This window comes from Pangasianodon hypophthalmus, chromosome 4, assembly GCF_027358585.1.
Source record: "Pangasianodon hypophthalmus isolate fPanHyp1 chromosome 4, fPanHyp1.pri, whole genome shotgun sequence".
Taxonomy (NCBI): domain Eukaryota; kingdom Metazoa; phylum Chordata; class Actinopteri; order Siluriformes; family Pangasiidae; genus Pangasianodon; species Pangasianodon hypophthalmus.
The window spans coordinates 8,319,456-8,336,958 of record NC_069713.1 but is presented as its reverse complement, the minus strand read 5'-3'; the positions used below and the strand labels follow the sequence as shown (position 1 = coordinate 8,336,958).

The following is a 17,503-nucleotide window of genomic DNA, read 5'->3' as shown; positions in this document are numbered from 1 at the left end:
ACTGAATGAAGAGCATAATGGCACATCAGTAATAATGATGAAAAGTGGCCAATTAGCATCATGGGCCACAAAAAAACCTGAGTCATCAGTTAAAGCCCTTGCCAACTTATTTCCATGATTAGCTTCTCACTATAAGTCGGTTCACTGAACAAACTACCGCTATCAATGGCAAAAACAAAGAGATTTCTGTTTTTTTTTATGTATTTTTTCTGTCAAATTTCTTCTGTTCAGTGTGGTGACCATTGTTACAAAAGCACCTTGAGGACAATATTGTAGTTCCAGTGTTGAGCTAGCTAGCTATCCAGGTTGTTTAGTTAATGTTTAGCAACAGTTGTGATAGCCTCTGACTGTAACAGCAGCTGTTTTAAAAACACTTATACAGTGACGTATACACAGTATATAAATTTTAAATAATTTTATAGCTTGATAACTACAAAGCTAGATAGATACTGGATTTAGCTACTTATGTTTAGTTACTCCAATCATAATCCCAATGGTGAGAGTCTAGACAGGTAGGTGGTGATTTTACTTAACTAGCTATTTATGTTTGACTAACATCATACACCAATTACATTTATGGCATTTGGCAGACACCCTTATCCCAAGTAACTTACAATTCTCATTTATACAACTGAGCAGTTGAGGGTTAAGGGCCTTGCTCAAGGGCCCAGCAGTGGCAGCTTGGCATGATTTTTAGCTGCACAAGGTATGTATATAGTACGTCAACATCCGTCTGTATTAAAAACTCATTCCTATGATAATGGACTACATTTATTTATACTCCAAAGAATCAAGAAATGGACAAATGCCATTTATTTATGTAGCGCTATCAATGATTTTGATATGCCAGTTTATCTTATTGAGTCCTTCTGCCAACACTGTCTACTTGAGGCAAAAGGGTTCTCCAATTGTTTGAGTGGAAAATTTAAATAATTATGTGTAATTTATCCTTTCTTTGAAGTTTAGACCATTGTGTCAAAGATAAAGAGGAAAGTTTGCCTTTCATTGCACTTGGCTCTCACATCTCATCAGTACTTCCCCTCTCTGCAGCGCCTTTCCTTGCTCTGTTTCTTACTCTACTCACAGTGACAACTCTAATGGGATTTAAAGTAGCTTTCACCCTGACAAGTAGGAATTGCATTCCATCGCTTCCTGCTGGATTCGGTATGGAGTTGGGCAAAAACACACCTGTTCTGGAGCTCGAGAGTCCTGGATAGTGTGATGGTGAGAGACCGTGAAGTTGATGCTAGAGGGCGACTCACCCCTCAGGCATTGTAGTTCACTAGAGGAAAGATAATTAGCCGTCTGGGCAGGACCTTGAGGCTTAAAAGTGGTCGACATCAGAGAAAGAGTGCGAGAACAATGTGATCCAGAGGCATTCAAAGTTTGGCAGTGTACAGTGCATTTGCTGCACATTGCATGTGAAACACAGTGTACTTGTTATCTGGTGTATTTGTAGTAATGCGTGGGGGTGGATGTGCTCACCACTGCCAAGTATCTCTGAAACTCCTCCAGGACCTGAAGGCGATATTCACAGTTCTGGGCTTTTTTCCCTCCAATTATCACCTGAAACTTATTCTTGTGTTTCTTTTCTGTGCCTGCTGAGGAAGTTCCACCACACTTAAACCTCTGCAGAACTTCTGTGTGGCCTTGCAAAGTTTAGGCCCAGGTTCTGATCTGTGCCTGTGGTGTGATGAGTGATGAGTGCTGGAATCACAGGGTTGAAAAAAACGTGAAAGGTATCAATTCATGTTTCAATTCAGCTTTCCCAATTCAATTTTAATGATAGATATTGTCGTAAAGCAGCTTTACAGAAATCCAGAAGTAGATTTCGATCCCTATTGAACAAACCAGATGTGACTGTGAAAAGGAAAAAGCTTGAAAGGCACCACAATCAAAATGGAGTGACGCTGGACAGTGGGGTTATAAATCATTACTATTCTACTACTATATACTATAAAGTCAAACAGTACTAAGTGGGTTGAAAGGATGTTCAGTATGAGTGTCTTGTGAATAAGAGTTGCTTATGATTACAGAAAGTACAAGGTACATAATGCCTACACTCCTAGAAAAATGCCACAATTAACAATGCTAGTTACTAGCCAACATCTAGCACCCTTAAGGTTTATTTAGTTTGCTCCTCTGGACAAACCCGTAAAGGTTCTATGTAGAAAAAAAAAAAAAAAAATTAGTTGATGAGCAGAAAAAATGAACAGGAGTTTCCCTATCAGAAACTGTTCCAAGTAGAACCCCTAAGAGTGTACTTCCCAGTGCCCAGAACAACTTGATTATGTAATCATTCATTCACCATGTCAACAATCCATTAGTACATGCAAGAGCAAAGATTTTATTAGTTCTATGGACTTTAGCAGTTTAGTCAGTGTTTAGCTGATCAACTGAAATGTAGTATTCATGCCAGCATTAGCATTAGCAGTGTTATTTACCTATTGTTGCAACTGCCTTTAAAATGGTTATGTTCTCCTTGGAGGTCATGAATATACCTTACTGGAGTTATTACCATGGTTGTGAAAAGATACCACACCCAAGCCTCTAATGGTACACATCCTTGTTTCCAGACCAGCAGAATTTTGGTGCTGGAACCAGTTCAATTTTGCTGATTCAAAAACCACTGCAATGTTGCCATATTAATTTAATGGTGGTTAAGCATTCAGGTCTGAACCTGGCCAAAAAAAAGTGGACCAGCACAGATTCCAGGACAATGGAAAAAGTGCCTTTAGTGATTTAGTCTTAAGGCTGAAAAACGCTCTTATCTAAAAAGAATCCATCTACCACCCTTAAGGTTTCTTTGGTTTGGCCCACTAGGGGAACCCTTAAGAATTTTCTGTAGATTCTTAAAAAGTGTTTCCCTATCAGAGAGTGTTTTACTTAGAACCCTTGAGGAACCCTTCTTACTACAAATGTATAATGATTATACCTCAGAATATAACCTCTATGGAAGCATTATGAATAGTACCTTCAATAACCAACTGTCATATTTTACTGGATCCCTGGTGAATGGACGAATGTCATGGATGAATGAGTCAATAAATTCAATCTTCACTGCCAGTCATGCTCACATTTTCTCCTTGTCTGTCTCTCTAATCATGATAGAGATCTCATTAGCCTTCAAAAGGATTTTCAGTGACATTCAGGTAAGTCTGTAGGGCATCACAACTACCCAAATTTGGCGTAGGCCAGGCATGCTAGCAGTCCATGCTTTCTGCCTCCAGCTTTTGATTTGTAGATCTGTTCAGATGCTTCTCTGCAGGCTGACATGGCCCTATGTGACGGCATGTGCCAGAAAATCCCCCCCAAAACCCTTGTTTTTGGGAAGCAGCGAGACAGGCCACTGTCTCCCATGCACATGCTCAGGCGACAGACATTGCAACGGTCCTGCTCTCGCCTCCGCGAGCGCATTTAATTAAATCACAAACACGAGCAGGAGGCCACCACCCGCTTTAATGGAATGGATGAAGTGGGCCAGGATGCCGTTGGCAAACACGAAGAGCTGGATGCCTCTGAATACCCTTGAAGCTTATTAAAAGTGCCTGGCAACGTTAGTCGCTAACTATGTCACTGCCAAACGCACATTCAGTTTAATGGTTAAACTGGGAGAGATGGACTGTAACGTTTTCGATGTGTGCTCGGGCATTCGGCTAACTTCAAACAGATTGTCTGCATCACAGATGTGCAGCAAGCTCCGTGAGGTATCTGATGCCTCTTTACCTCTTTATTTCAGAGAGACACTTTCCATTTACCTACAATTGGGTGATGAGTAGTGACAAGGAATCTCTGCAGGGCCAGTATCAATAGATCAGTGCATCAGTAGTTACCAGCAAAGGCAGGGTTTGAAAACTGAGATACGCAATTTCTCTGAACAGAATGAGATGCACAACTGGGTGGCAAAGCAGTTTAACCTTCCAAAACACCCTATATGTTTTATTTAACATCATCTGCACCACACTTCCATTAGTCTCCTGTCTACATAAATTGAATGCTGAATGTTAATTTAGCATTGAATGCTGAATGTTAATGTTAATTAACCTGATACAGCCAAATCCATGGTTTATACTGTACACCAGTTTCTACACAGAATGAAAATAAAGCAAATCCATATCCCAGATAGAGAGGAAACAGCTGGCATTCCCAGATTGTCTTGAATTTTAGCTGTGTTTGTGCCATCCATAACCACTGGGATTGAGCACAGAGGGGCTAAATGAAGTGATAGACTGTCAGGAAACTGAACCATAATGCAGTGGAATAGAAATACAATGCTACCATTAAAAAAAATTCTGTAGCAGGCTGGAACAATACATACAATTTATGGTATTATGCAGTATATTCTGATGTTAATCATATTAGTTTATAACTTACTGCATCAAAATTCAGGGGTTAAATGGCACATAACAGTGCAGATGCAGTGCAAGTGCCAATTTGTAATGTCTGGGCATGTAACATTTAAATAGAGCTTGAAATGAAGAAACAAATGAAATAAATTCCACTGCAAGATTGGGAATAAAAGGTATCATGTAAATGATGTGATTGTTATAATGCTAGAAACCCTGCAGAACTGAGAAAATGTGAGATGAAATGACATAAAGGACTACCACAACTGAATGATAACCAAGTTTAGCCTGTTAAAGTGCTCTTTAGTGAGCTTTGAACAGAGACGATTCCTGTGGTTCTACAACCTCCGCTTCCCAAGAACCAGACCCCTGGAGGCTGACTATTTCTACCTAGCCTCATTGTACGTTCCTAGGCTTGCTGGCTGACAGTCCTGCAGGCCTGGTTCTGCCACCCGGGTGTGACATAGGAACTTCCCTGTAGCTAGACGGGGACTTAGATTTTGGTAAAGTGTCTGAAATTTTCCCAAGTGCTTGGCACCCTTTACTGGGTACTGTCTTCTTGAACACTGACATGAAGGTAGAGTGAAATGTTTTAATATACCTTATGTTGTGTGCTGTGCTGAGAGCACAACTCTAAGTTTTAATTAAGAGAAATAAGTCTAGCTCTAGCAGCCCAAACCCCTGCATCTTGTGCCCTTTTTCCCTTCAAAAAACAAAAAAACAAAAAAAAAAGTGTACTACAAAGGTGTGGAAACCCATGATTGAAGACACATATATACTGTGATGGAATCCTCCCACCTGACATGGTGAACAAGTCAGCCTACACCAACACAACATCAAGTCCGCTGTGACCCAGAGGAGGAACACCAGCAATGCTTTGAGGCACTGGCCAAAGAACAGACCGAGGATTGTAAGGTGTTGCAACCCTACTGCACTTCAGCTGTGCAACAAGTCATCCTGATAAAGAACACTGTCAGTTTAGCATGAACTGCAGGTGCTCATGGAACGTTGGCATGGCCAGAGAGGCAGTAGGCGGTTTGGCTGTTACCCTTGCTATCAAAGTAAACCAATATCACAGCCTACAGATGCAGAGAGCCTGAAGAGAGTTGGTCGGACAGACCCCTGAGGAACACCACAGTGTTTCTAGACTCTGATACTCAGTGAGGTTTGCCAACTATTTGTTTATGTGAAGCAGCTGAAGGACACATGTTGAGGGTGGTTTTTGTAATGGATTGGTGCTGGAGCAATTCACTGGAGGAACATCTCATATGAATTAAGACGATCAAAGGAGCTTTCCATTTTTTTGGGTTGCACCATTTTTCCACCCTTCTTTTTGACTTGTTAGGGACCTTGCCCATGTTTCAGAGACTCATGAAGAGAAAACGCCAGCAGTTGCAAATTGCCTGTGCGAGGCATAAGTTCAAAAAGGAAGTGGGGCAGTTCTTGGGAGTGTTTCCCTGTTATCACAGGTTTGTGCCTAATAATTAGGACATCACCATCTCCCATCCTTATTCTGTCCAATCAATCTGGATGATATATCTTGGAATACATCTTATATTTGTGCTTTATACAGTAAGTTACAAAATAAAAGCTGTAAAATCTCAAGTCAGTTACACAGAACAGTGTTCTATATATTGGTATATCATCATACCACTTCGTTACACTAATCAAATTAGGCATTGTGTAAATACATTTGGTGCAAGAAGAGAAATTATACATTTTACATTGTATTCAGTGAGCGTATATAGTTAGGAAACATTTTTTGCTCCTTCACCTCCTACTCTCAGAAAAGCAAATGCTATCTAAGATGAGTCCTCCCACGTTTTACACATTGCTTTTCAGTGATTCCCATAAGGCCAATATTTTCTCTGCCTTACTAGCAGGAGGCATTGAATTGAATAGAATTGAACTGAATTGGATTGTGAGCTTTTTTCTCACAGATTATCGAAACATCTGGACATGACCTAATACTGGAAGTATGCGAAAATCTAATATATATGAGAAAATGCAGTAATTACATAAAGGAAATGTGTTACATTTCTGACAGTTTCTGTCTTTGTCTATCACACATACACACAGAACTTCACACCACTACAGAGTTATCTTCATACAATTTTAATGTTTTTTTTTAATGTTTTCATCACATGAGAACACAAAAAAGAGGTCTAGCAAATTCAGACCCCGGTTAATATTTGTATATAACATTTTTCCCCCCCGTTAACACCAGAAGTTGTCACCCTTGTTAAAAGTTTGATTTCCCAAAGTCTTGTGGCTGAATTGACAGTCACTTGTCAAGCGCCTTTCGAACATGAACATCCATGAAAGTATGGAGTGTTACAAAAGTGCATTTCAGGTTCGACTAATTCCAAACTGGCATATACCAGAGATCCATGAGAATACTGTACAGATTACCATGTCTCACAGCATGAATAGAACAATAGCATAGCGACAGAAATGACTCAGCTCGGCTTACTCGTGGACGAAGGGTCGAAATACTTTTTCTTTTTTTTCATTTTTCTGACCAGAACCTCACCATATAATCAAGTGATAGCAGCCAGAACAGACCCGAAACAGAGGATACATTTATTCCCCATTGCATGTCTGACAAAAAGAAAAAAGAAAGGACAATTCTAGTCGTATCCAGCCTTCAGTGAGGGGTAAACATTAATAACAGAAATGTACAAGTGTGGAGAGCAGTTTCTCATCAGGAGGGAGGGAGAATGAGGAATGGGTCCCATCTGTAAATTCCTGCCAACCCAAAGAGTCTTTCAATATTTCTTTTAACACAAAACTGTTTTTGCATATATCAAGTATCCTTTCTATCATTTTTCTGTTTGCTTTCAGAACATTTGTGATACACAATGTAGTCCACATATTTCAGCTGAGGTGTGTAGTTTTTGTAAAAAGTTTTGCTCAGGCCATGCTGGTGATCAGGCATTTCATCCCACGGCTTGAGAGGGTGCATCACAGACAACTGGACGTGTATCAGCCGTTAAAAAGCGTCCACCTGACCTCAAAGGTCTCTGGCCGATGATTCATCCATTTATAATGGTTTAAACAAAGTGTAATACTTTTTTTTCCTCAACAAACAGTATGTACAATGGTGACTGCAAGAACGCATAAGGGCTGACAAACAGCAAGACAGAAAGAACAGTATTTACAAACATGTTGGATTAACAACATATCAACATTGAATTTCACAAGGATATGTCCTGTCTCTGGCTCTCAATTTTTTTTGTTAACTGAAATGAAAATTTCAGTGCAAAACTGACAAAAAGAGCACAATGATTGGTAGATTGGAGTCCAGATGTCACTGACGAGACTCTTTGAATCGATCTTCCTTGTTAGCTGCTGCTATGCTGGCTCAGAGTGTGATTCTGCAAAACAGAAAAAAAAGAACAGATATCAGTCAACATGCAGAGATGAGCATGGATGTCATAATTTAACTTTTAAGCTTAATTTCCCTTCACTTTCCCACAAATTAACTGTATATTACTTTAATCATAACATATTGGCACACGTATATCACATCAGTCTCATAAATATATATCAGGTTGTATATGTTTCTCCTCCAAAAAAGCTTTACGCTTTGTAATTCATTCACCCGAATAAACGCGCTGTATTATTTTCCTGTCAAGTGACATGTCTACCTTCTATAAAACAATCGGCACATGCATGGACGTCATCCATCTGGACTCGTTAATCGTTTGAACAATGCTGAATGAGAAAATGTGTCTGACGGACATGTTTGACGTTTCCATTATCTAAATCCAATTAGTAGAAAATGGAGCAGAATTTGCATGGGGATCGATAGAGCTCGGCCCTGTGTGGCAGCAGGTATGGTACAGACATAGCAGGTGATGTGCTAGAGCTGTCAAACCCCCTCAAACCGCGACGTCTCAATCCAAACGCAAACGCCCAGGGATCGATGGCTGTGGCCATGACAACCAGCCAGGAGCTGTGTCTTTCTCATACAAGCTGAATGAGGTGAATAACATCATAATTTCTTGGTTTTTGCACTTTAAGACCAGCTGATGATCGCTGTTAATTAATACATCCAATCCAAGTTGAATCCTTACATGCTTTCACTGAACCACGATGCTCAGTTGTGTTGATAAACACTGTATTAAATGTATACACTACTGGATATTTAATCCCAGCAGTGACTATAATGTGGAGTCTAAATGGTCCACAGTGCTCTGAAAAACAGTGGACTCTGAAAATGAAAAATCGATGTGAAATGAACAATAAAGGCTGGGTCATTTGTTACCTCCAAATGATTAGGCTCTTACTGTTCATTTCTCATTGATTTTTCTCCCCTTTCAGCCTTCTCTTTCGTATCAGATATTAATATGCACAACCAAAGCAAAATTTCAATTTGATGTGAAAAACAAACAAAAAAAAACCTTTAGATTTATCAGCAGAGGTAACTGCATGCAAATTACAAATGTTTTGTTTACCCTCGGATCTAGTTGGACTTATCGAGGCATGAAATCAAATGGTTGGGGGAAAATCAAAAGCGGCAAAATGCAAGGAAACGATCTTCAGAGATAACACACTGACGCTGATTAAGTGTACACACAAAGACACACAAACAGCGAAAAATACAGATACACCTGTGTGCACTAACAAAAGCACACGCACACAGTGGAGCGGTGGGCAGTGGCGGGGGAGCCGTGCAACACGGAGGAAGCCTCTGTGAAGGGAAGTGTGGACCGGGGGGGCAGTGGAACTGGTGTCCCTGGTGGGCCGAATCCAGGTCATCGTTTGAAGTGACTGCTAATCCCTTTAATGCAAACTACATGCCCCACTTGCTGTGCTCGCTCTAAAACGCGACCTTGGATGCCTCAAACTGGCATGGATTAAGTACACCTGTCACAAGGTTGCCTTATTAGTACCAAATAAAATACAGAAAGCCTAAACAGCAGTGCAAATGTATGACACGGGATTTTCAAATGTGACTTGTGAATTTGTTTCTTTGACGTAAGAAGGTGGATACAATACGGTTGCAAATGATTTTTGCAACTTCGTCTAGTACAGGTATAGTGACAGAGGGTGAAATCTGAAATATGAACATTTACCTCAGATATGTTGTTAAATGACTAAGAAAAGACTTCATAAGTCTACAATAACATTAAAAGATATATAACACACTCACTATTTGAGTGGTTAAACTTGTGAGAACGCTGTTGTTATGCAACTGGATAATGCTGTGGAGGGAAGCTACAGTTTAGCTAGCTAGCATAGAGCCATTATTTCTTTTATACAGACAATTTAAGGGCAGAGTGAAAGTGAAAACAAGACAAAATAATGTAGAATATCAACATTTTCCTCAGACTTGTTGGTAAATTACTAAGAAAATACTTCATACTTACACAATATGCTCACTATTATAAATTACTAATAAATTACTTGTATAGCTTAAATTATACTGCAAGTACACTTAGCACCGACTGCTAACTATATATAAGACGAATTAGTTGTTCACATATCTATAAATACAAAGTTAGAAGGTATTGCTCTGTCTATTCATGCAAAAAAAAATGAAGTCCTTTAAGTAGAAATAGCTGGACTCTGGAATTAGATTGAAGTACATAAAACCTAATGTGGCTTTCACCTTCATGGTCTCTTCAGCTTTGGGCTGTCAAGCACAATCCCAGTTATTCACCTTCATCCTTAAATCCACCTCACACTTCCATTTTCCCCTGCTGACATTAAAAAGCATCTATGCAGGACCCAATGATGCCGGGACAGGCAGGGTAATAAGTAGTTTTGATGCCAGGGGCAGGGGCAAGGGAAAAAAAAGTTGGTGTGTGAATGTGGCTGTGTTCAAACTCTCACTTTCATTCCACTCTGAGTGACTGAGGCAGCCATTTACCGACAGAGGCAGCGAGAAACCGAGGGAGGGAGGAAGAGGGTTTCTCCTGAGACACCCCCCCTCCGCCCCAAACCTCATCCTCCTCCTTCACCTCCTCCCCTGGTGGAAGAAGGAAGGAGCAGAGCTACAGCTTCCTTAATGAATGCGGTCCATTACCCATCAGCCCCGCTTGTCGGCAGCTCCCCAGCCTCAGCGGCCTGGGGCTTCAAATGGCAGGATATTGACACGCGGCACCGCAAAGTGACTGAGCGAGTGTGTGGCGAGGTGTTTGTGGCGTGTGGGGGGGAGGGAAGGAACGTGTGTGTGTGTGAGAGAGAGAGAGAAAGAGAAAGAGAAGGAGAGAGAGATCGAAAGGGGAGGGACAAAGAGAGAGAAAAAGAGTGTGTAGGTGTGTGAGTGTCTGCCTGCATTATTGTGTACAGGCATTTGTTGTGAGTGTGTGTGAGTGTGTGTGAGTGTGTGTGTGTGTGTGTGTGTGTGTGTGTGTGTGCACGCACACTCAAGTGCATACTGAGACCCCAAAGGGATGCGGCTCCTTGGATATAATGTAGGGCTCGCAACAGCTATTAAAGGGGAAAATAAAGCCTCATGGGGGAGCAGTGGTCTACCTCTTCTTTTAAACATGTGACGAGCTCTCTCTCTCTTTCTCTCTCTCACTCTTCAGGCATTCTCAAGGACAGTGTTAAACGACTTCAGTGGCAGCCATGCAGGCTGGAGAGAAGGGGGAAAAAAAGGAAACAGAGGAAGAAAGACAAAAGGGAAAAGACAAAGCCTGTCTCTGCATCTGAGGCTACCCAGTGTGTTTTGGCGAGATCGAACGACAGCGTCGATCTCGCTCCGAGCATCTCAATTATTATCTGTATTAAAAATCTAAATACCGGAGCTCATTCCGTCAGCTGTTCCCATAATGAATATATAGCAAGTGTGTAAACATGGCGGATTCAATTCAGAAGAGCGTATTATTACACCCACTCTAAATTACTATCTACAGAGACACGGCATGGCCTAGAGACAGAAACAAATCAATACCGCAGCGAGAACGCTAACACACTGAAAGCATCGTGGTCCTTGCATATGCATTCGCATCTACACAATATCTGATAACTCACAATGCAGTTTCCAAAGGCAACTCATCATTTTATATTAAACAATAATCTCATATTTACATGTTATATTAAAAGACCCACAATTTCATATGTACTTATGTGTTTCTGGATTTGTTCCAAACCCTTGGCTCTGTGTGTGTGTGTGTGTGTGTGTGTGTGTGTGTGTGTGAAATGTGAGCTTGTTACAGATTATGCCTTTTAAAAAAAAATAATGACATCTGTGTCACTGTGGACTGACCTTTTCAAAATAATCACACAAGGTCAGTGAATGAATTCTGGTAGGATATAACAACTACGAAAAAGCCATTACATTCTCCATCACTGTGTTCTCTCATACCATGTACTTCCTCACTGCATTCTCCATCACCACGCACTTCCTCATTGCGTTCTCCATCATCATGTACACTGCATTCTCTATCACCACATACTTCCTACTGTGTTCCCCCTTACTGCATACTCTATCACCATATACTTCCTTACTGTGTTCTCCATCACCATGTACCTCCTCACCGCACTCTCCCTCACTGTGTTCTACATTACTGCTTTCTGTTGCACCATGTTCTCCCATATTGCATTCTCCCTCATTGTGTTCTTCTTCACCATGTTCTCCATCACTATGTTCTCCCTTACCATGTTCTTCCTCACTGCATTCTTCTTCACCATGTTCTCCTTCGCCATGTTCTCATGTTCTCCCTCACCATGTTCTCCCATACTGCATTCTCCCTCACCATGTTGTTCTTCACCATATTCTCCATCACTATGTACTCCCTTACCATGTTTTCCCTCACCATGTTCTTCCTTACCATGTTCTCCCTCACTGCACTCTTCTTCACCATGTTCTCCCTCACCATGTTCTCCCATGCTGCATTCTCCCTCGCCATGTTCTTCTTCACCATGTTCTCCATCACTATGTACTCCCTTACCATGTTTTCCCTCACCATGTTCTTCCTTACCATGTTCTCCCTCACTGCATTCTTCTTCACTGTGTTCTCCTTCACCATGTTCTCGTGTTCTTCCTCACCATGTGCTCCATACCCTACTCTCCCTCGCCATGTTCTCCCACCCCATGTTCTCTGTCACTGCTGTGATTTAGAGATGATGAATGTCTTCTTCTATGAAATAAGTTCTCCAAAGTTCACTTCCTGTTCTTCCCTCACCCCCTTCTCAGATTTTGTTTTATCTGATACTGGTGAACTACACTCCAGCAGGCAAATCTCCACTAAAACTCCACTACTCTCTTTAGCACTCCTGTTGTGTTTCTTATTCTCCTCCAGTCTTCCCCAGTCACTGTTTTCCTTTCATGCCATTACATCATTTTATAGCAGTGTGTTGATGTGTTTGGCATTTGGGGGTCATGGGTGGAGGTTTGGGTGGAAAAAAAACTGCAAAATGCTGCAAAACCTATCAGCAGTTCACTTAAAGCCCATGCAAACAGGTGCAATTTGTCTGAAGTGTGTTAAGACTTGGCTGAGGGATGAGAGAGAGAAAGAGACAGACTACATGGCTGGGAAGCTGCTGTTGATTTATTAAGAGATCGTTAGTTTTGGCGGCTCCCATTTCTCTGGCGCTTATTGATACGGTTGGGCGATAGATCGGCCGGCTGGGTTTATAGGACACGGCGAGAGGTGGATGTTTTGCTTCTTAGCCACCTGGGAGTGGCCTAAAATGAGCTCCAGGCTATCTTTAAGGTTTTCCTTCTGGTAAACTGTTGAGAACTGCTCCAGCATAGAGTTAAAAATAGAAAGAATAAAAGCCACAGAAAAAAAATCATCTTGGCATAGACAACACCAATGTTATCTGCACTGAGTATGTATTATAAGTAAAATAGCTAGCCTCCCTAATGAACATGACACTGTTCACTAAAAGCTGGAGAATAATCTGCTGAATCTTTTTAAAAATCATGGTTCCTGGCGCTTTTGTGGTTTTCCACATGGACGAATCACAATACAGCGGGTTCCAAAGGTTTAACAGGTGATTAATGACAGATTCTAGATGCATTTGGCGTTTTAATAGGATTCAAATGTGTCCAACAGAGCCTGATGGTCTCTGATGGTGTAGTAATAAGCAATGGTTGTTGAATTCTCAAATCTGATTGGTTAGAAGATGTTGATTAATCTTCTGTTACAGCAGGCATTCTAGCTAGAAAAATCACAGGTTTATATTAATCTAATCATTCTAATATGTTCACATTTCTATAGTAACAACTCATTCACATGGACTTGTGTGAAGGACACTCCACAAACACTAACGTGTTAAAAAATGATTAAAACCATGTGTAACTGTTGATATGGGGAAGTTTTCTGTGAGGAGATGTTTATTTAACATTTATGGAAGGAGTCTCCAGTTTCAGTGTTTTGTAACAGTCAGGCGTAAAGCTGTAACTTTTCCATAATGGGAAAAGTCTTCATTTCAAGGTTTTATTTTTTGTCACACTACTTTTAAGACAGAGAGAACAAAGAGAGGCTGGTGAGAGAATGATTAGTTATAACATAAGTGATAACTAACTTGCTTAGACAAATGTCCACAACATTAAACAAAACCGTAAACAAAGTAAATGTTGTTCTTTAATTAAAAACATTTTAATTGTTGGCAAATTGCTGAGGTATAAGGGGAATAAAACACTTCAGAACAAGCTGTTATTGGACAATAATCAACTTATTTTATTTTCATTTTATAATAAATAACTGATAAATAAATTATAAATAAATAGAATATATATAATTCCAGTTGACTCCATTTCATGCCGAATAACATCTGATTATTTATCACTGATTATTTTCCCATAACAGCATGCTCCGATGTGTTTCTTTCCTTACTTAATGGATCTTCTGTTACATTGTTTATACTCTATAATGATTTTGAATTTTACGCTCTGCAAGGAAAGACGTGTTCTGCACTAAGACACAACATGTAACTAGTGCCGCATTGAATATATTGTGAATCTGCCACTGAGACCTTTAAATCCATTACATACTGGTGAGAAAATGTTTAGGGAATAATAATATTCATTATTCCATTATGAATCCAATTTCCATTTGGAATTTCCATTAGAAAGTGAAACGATATCTCCAATGTTGACCTCACAAAACCATATTTGACGATTTCTTTGTCTTGCATATGTGTTTAGGTTTTAATTAGTATGTTTCCCTGATCAGCCGTCCAAACCACGCCCAGCAGTACACCAGTACTCTCTTCCAGCTCCACTCTATGTTCAGGGCTAAAGAAGTCATTCTGAATCATGTGCAGTTCCCCTTAAGGCTTTTAGAGGGCTTTCTTGTGTAGTCTGAGCCTCAGGAATGGCCAGAGAGAAAGGCCTCTTAGCACACTGCCTCATGGGGCTCTGTGAAAAGGAAAAGGAGGCAGGAGACGATGGCTGAGAGATCGGGAAGAGCACCACTTTGACAAAGAGATGGCCGTACAGAACACAGCTCACCGTTCAGAGTGCTCATGTTAGCTACGGGCAAAGAAAAACTGCTAGCACATGGACCATGAGCATACTAGCATGTCTAAAAATCCCAAAGAGAGTGCCACACCGCTAGCCCACAGTCTTTGCTTTTCCGGATTTCTGATGTTAGATATAATATGAGCTGGACTAAAATGCATGAACATGACATCGCCCACAATTTCCTATTGTCAAGGAGTCCCGGGAGGGCTTTCGCTTGTCTGTGCACAAGTTTGGAGCCTCGGTGCCATCTGTAAGATTGCTGAAGTAAAAGTAACTCTCAAACTCACTCCAGCTTGACACTTTTAATTAAGACATGATGATGCCAACCTTAAACCGACAGCAGACAGAGGAAGTCTCAGCAACTGTCGAGAAGGTAAGCCTGCACTAAACCGCTTTTATTAGGACCACATGGATAAAAAAAACAGAGAGACATGTATATAACATGTTCATGTTCAGTGCTCATGTGTCTTATAGTGTTTTTAAGTCTTCTTTTTTCATTTGAGCAAAGTTCTGTATAAGAGTCAATGACAAGGCGTTTTTGTTTAAGATTAAATGCATTTATGTACATGCATAACTATTATACGATTGTATATAGATATTGTATATTGTTACAACAAACAAACAAGTGAGAAAGGTTTTAAATATAGTAAAATGTATCATTCTGAATAACACTGCATTTCTAATATTGGCATAAAAAGTCACAATAAAAATAAAACTTAATCTGTGTCATATTTGTAAGTATATTATTATAACTTTAGTATATTATTATAATTATTATTATTTACTGTATATTTTACTACTACCCCTCACTACTACTTCTGTAAACGTCTATAAATACTATTATCAGTAGTAGTTGTCGTAGTAGTAGAAGTAGTTGTAGCATCTATTTTTTTTATTTATTTATTTATTTATTTATTATTTTTTCAGTTGAAGCGAACCCCAGATCACCATTTTCAAGAAGACCAGGGATTGGATCTCTGGATGACTCCCTGGCTCAAAAACAGCATCCACACTTCACCAATCATACCAAATAATGTCCGGGAAAAAAAAAAAACACAAGTGTAAAAATGGCCTAAAAGTCCTTTTCTGACCTTCTCTGTCTGATTAAATGCATCTGTTTCAGAACCTTCAGTACCTGCTTTATCCTGGTCAGGGTCAGAGCCTATCCTAGGAACACTGTGAGCCAGGATTATACACCCTGATTGAGATGCCAGTCTATCACAGGACGCACTGTGCAGACACACATTCACAAACACAACCCATCTACCAGCATGTTTTTGGGAGGTTGGAGGAAACTGGCGAACCCAGAGGAAACCCAGAGGAAACACAGGAAGGACATGTGAAGACAGATTCAAAATTTCAGAGAACTGAAATCAATCCCATGATCATCAATCAATATGTTGACAGCAATGCAGAGATTTTACTTTTCTCATTGTGTTACTTCACAGTAGATGTAGTAACTTTATGATCAGAGCAGCATCACTTAGTTAGGGGTTTGGTACAGTACTATACTGAAACTCAGTGTTCATAGATTCTTTCCTTAAGAAGAACACTCTAAAATGTTAAAAAAAAAAAAAAAAACAATTCAGGACAATTTTACCAGTGAGCATTACCAATAGTTTCACTGTCAGAGCCTCTATCGTGTTAATCCGCTGAACTAAACAGATCTCTTCTCCGCACTGGACACAGTCCAGTTTTTCTAATGCCTGGCTTTGGTTCCAATAAAAACAGAAATATATGAATAAATCTATATAAACAACTCGAAGTGGGCACTCTCTACAATAATAAACACATCTCAGGCCAACTGCAGAATTGACCTCGTCCTCTGACCGTGGCCGGCTCAATCTCCTTGGAAACCAATTATCTTGTGAATTTAATGCGTGAGAGAGAGTTTTCAGGCGAGAGAAAGTCCAAACCATGAGCTATCTTTACTTTAACATTTATCAAAACATAATCTTCTCTGACTTATTTATTGAAAGCAGTACAAATGAAGTCGGTGTGAGTCATTAGAACGTGACAAGAATTAATTGTGTGTTAGAGGCATACTACATGCAAGAATTAAATTATAATAATTTAAATAAATTGGGCAAACTGTGTATAAACACAACATCACAAACACAGAACTGAAAATGAGATCATCCTAAACTCTCAGAAATCTATGTTATTGGTTAATATCCTTATGTGTTTCTTTGTCTTACCCACAACCTCCCAAACGTGTTTGGACTAACATCACATTTCACTTGATTTTATTTGGTATATCATTTTAAACACTCACTACAGTACCGGTTATAATGTTACACGGCTTCAGCTAATAGATTGACAAATTAAGAAGGTAAATTAACTTTACTATGAAGTACTTTTACTTGCTATAGCTTACTGTTAAACACTTTCTCAACATAAAACATCATTATAGTGAAGTATACATTAGAAAAACGTATATATATTATACTTGACAACATAATGCTAGCTTTGAAAATGCTAACACGGTTTAGCTAGCTAGCATGACTATGCATTTTTTAGTTGGTTTTGCTAACCATGCTGACAATGTTGAATGTTTTTCTGTCTTCGTGAGGACAAAATGTCTCCAAATATCTGGAATATCTGAGTGTTTTGAACTCATGGGGACATTTGGCTGGTCCCCCATAAAGAATAATGCTTCTATTTTAATAAAAATAAATAAATATAGTTGTGGGTAGGTTTAGGTGTAGCATAGCATTAATTAGCTGGA

At 39.8% G+C, this 17,503-nt stretch overlaps 1 protein-coding gene across 5 annotated transcripts in view; it reads right to left on the bottom strand.

Moving 5' to 3' along the window:
* Positions 1-6,445: 6,445 nt before the first annotated feature.
* LOC113526517 (zinc finger protein 521) overlaps positions 6,446-17,503 on the bottom strand; it is a 131,886-nt gene continuing 120,828 nt past the window's right edge. For all 5 annotated transcript variants that reach the window (XM_026913617.3, XM_026913619.3, XM_026913618.3 and 2 more), the window contains exon 8: positions 6,446-7,723. In XM_026913617.3, coding sequence (XP_026769418.3) covers positions 7,691-7,723 — 33 coding nt within the window. In that variant the 3' untranslated portion in view covers positions 6,446-7,690. The remainder of the gene's footprint in view (positions 7,724-17,503) is intronic.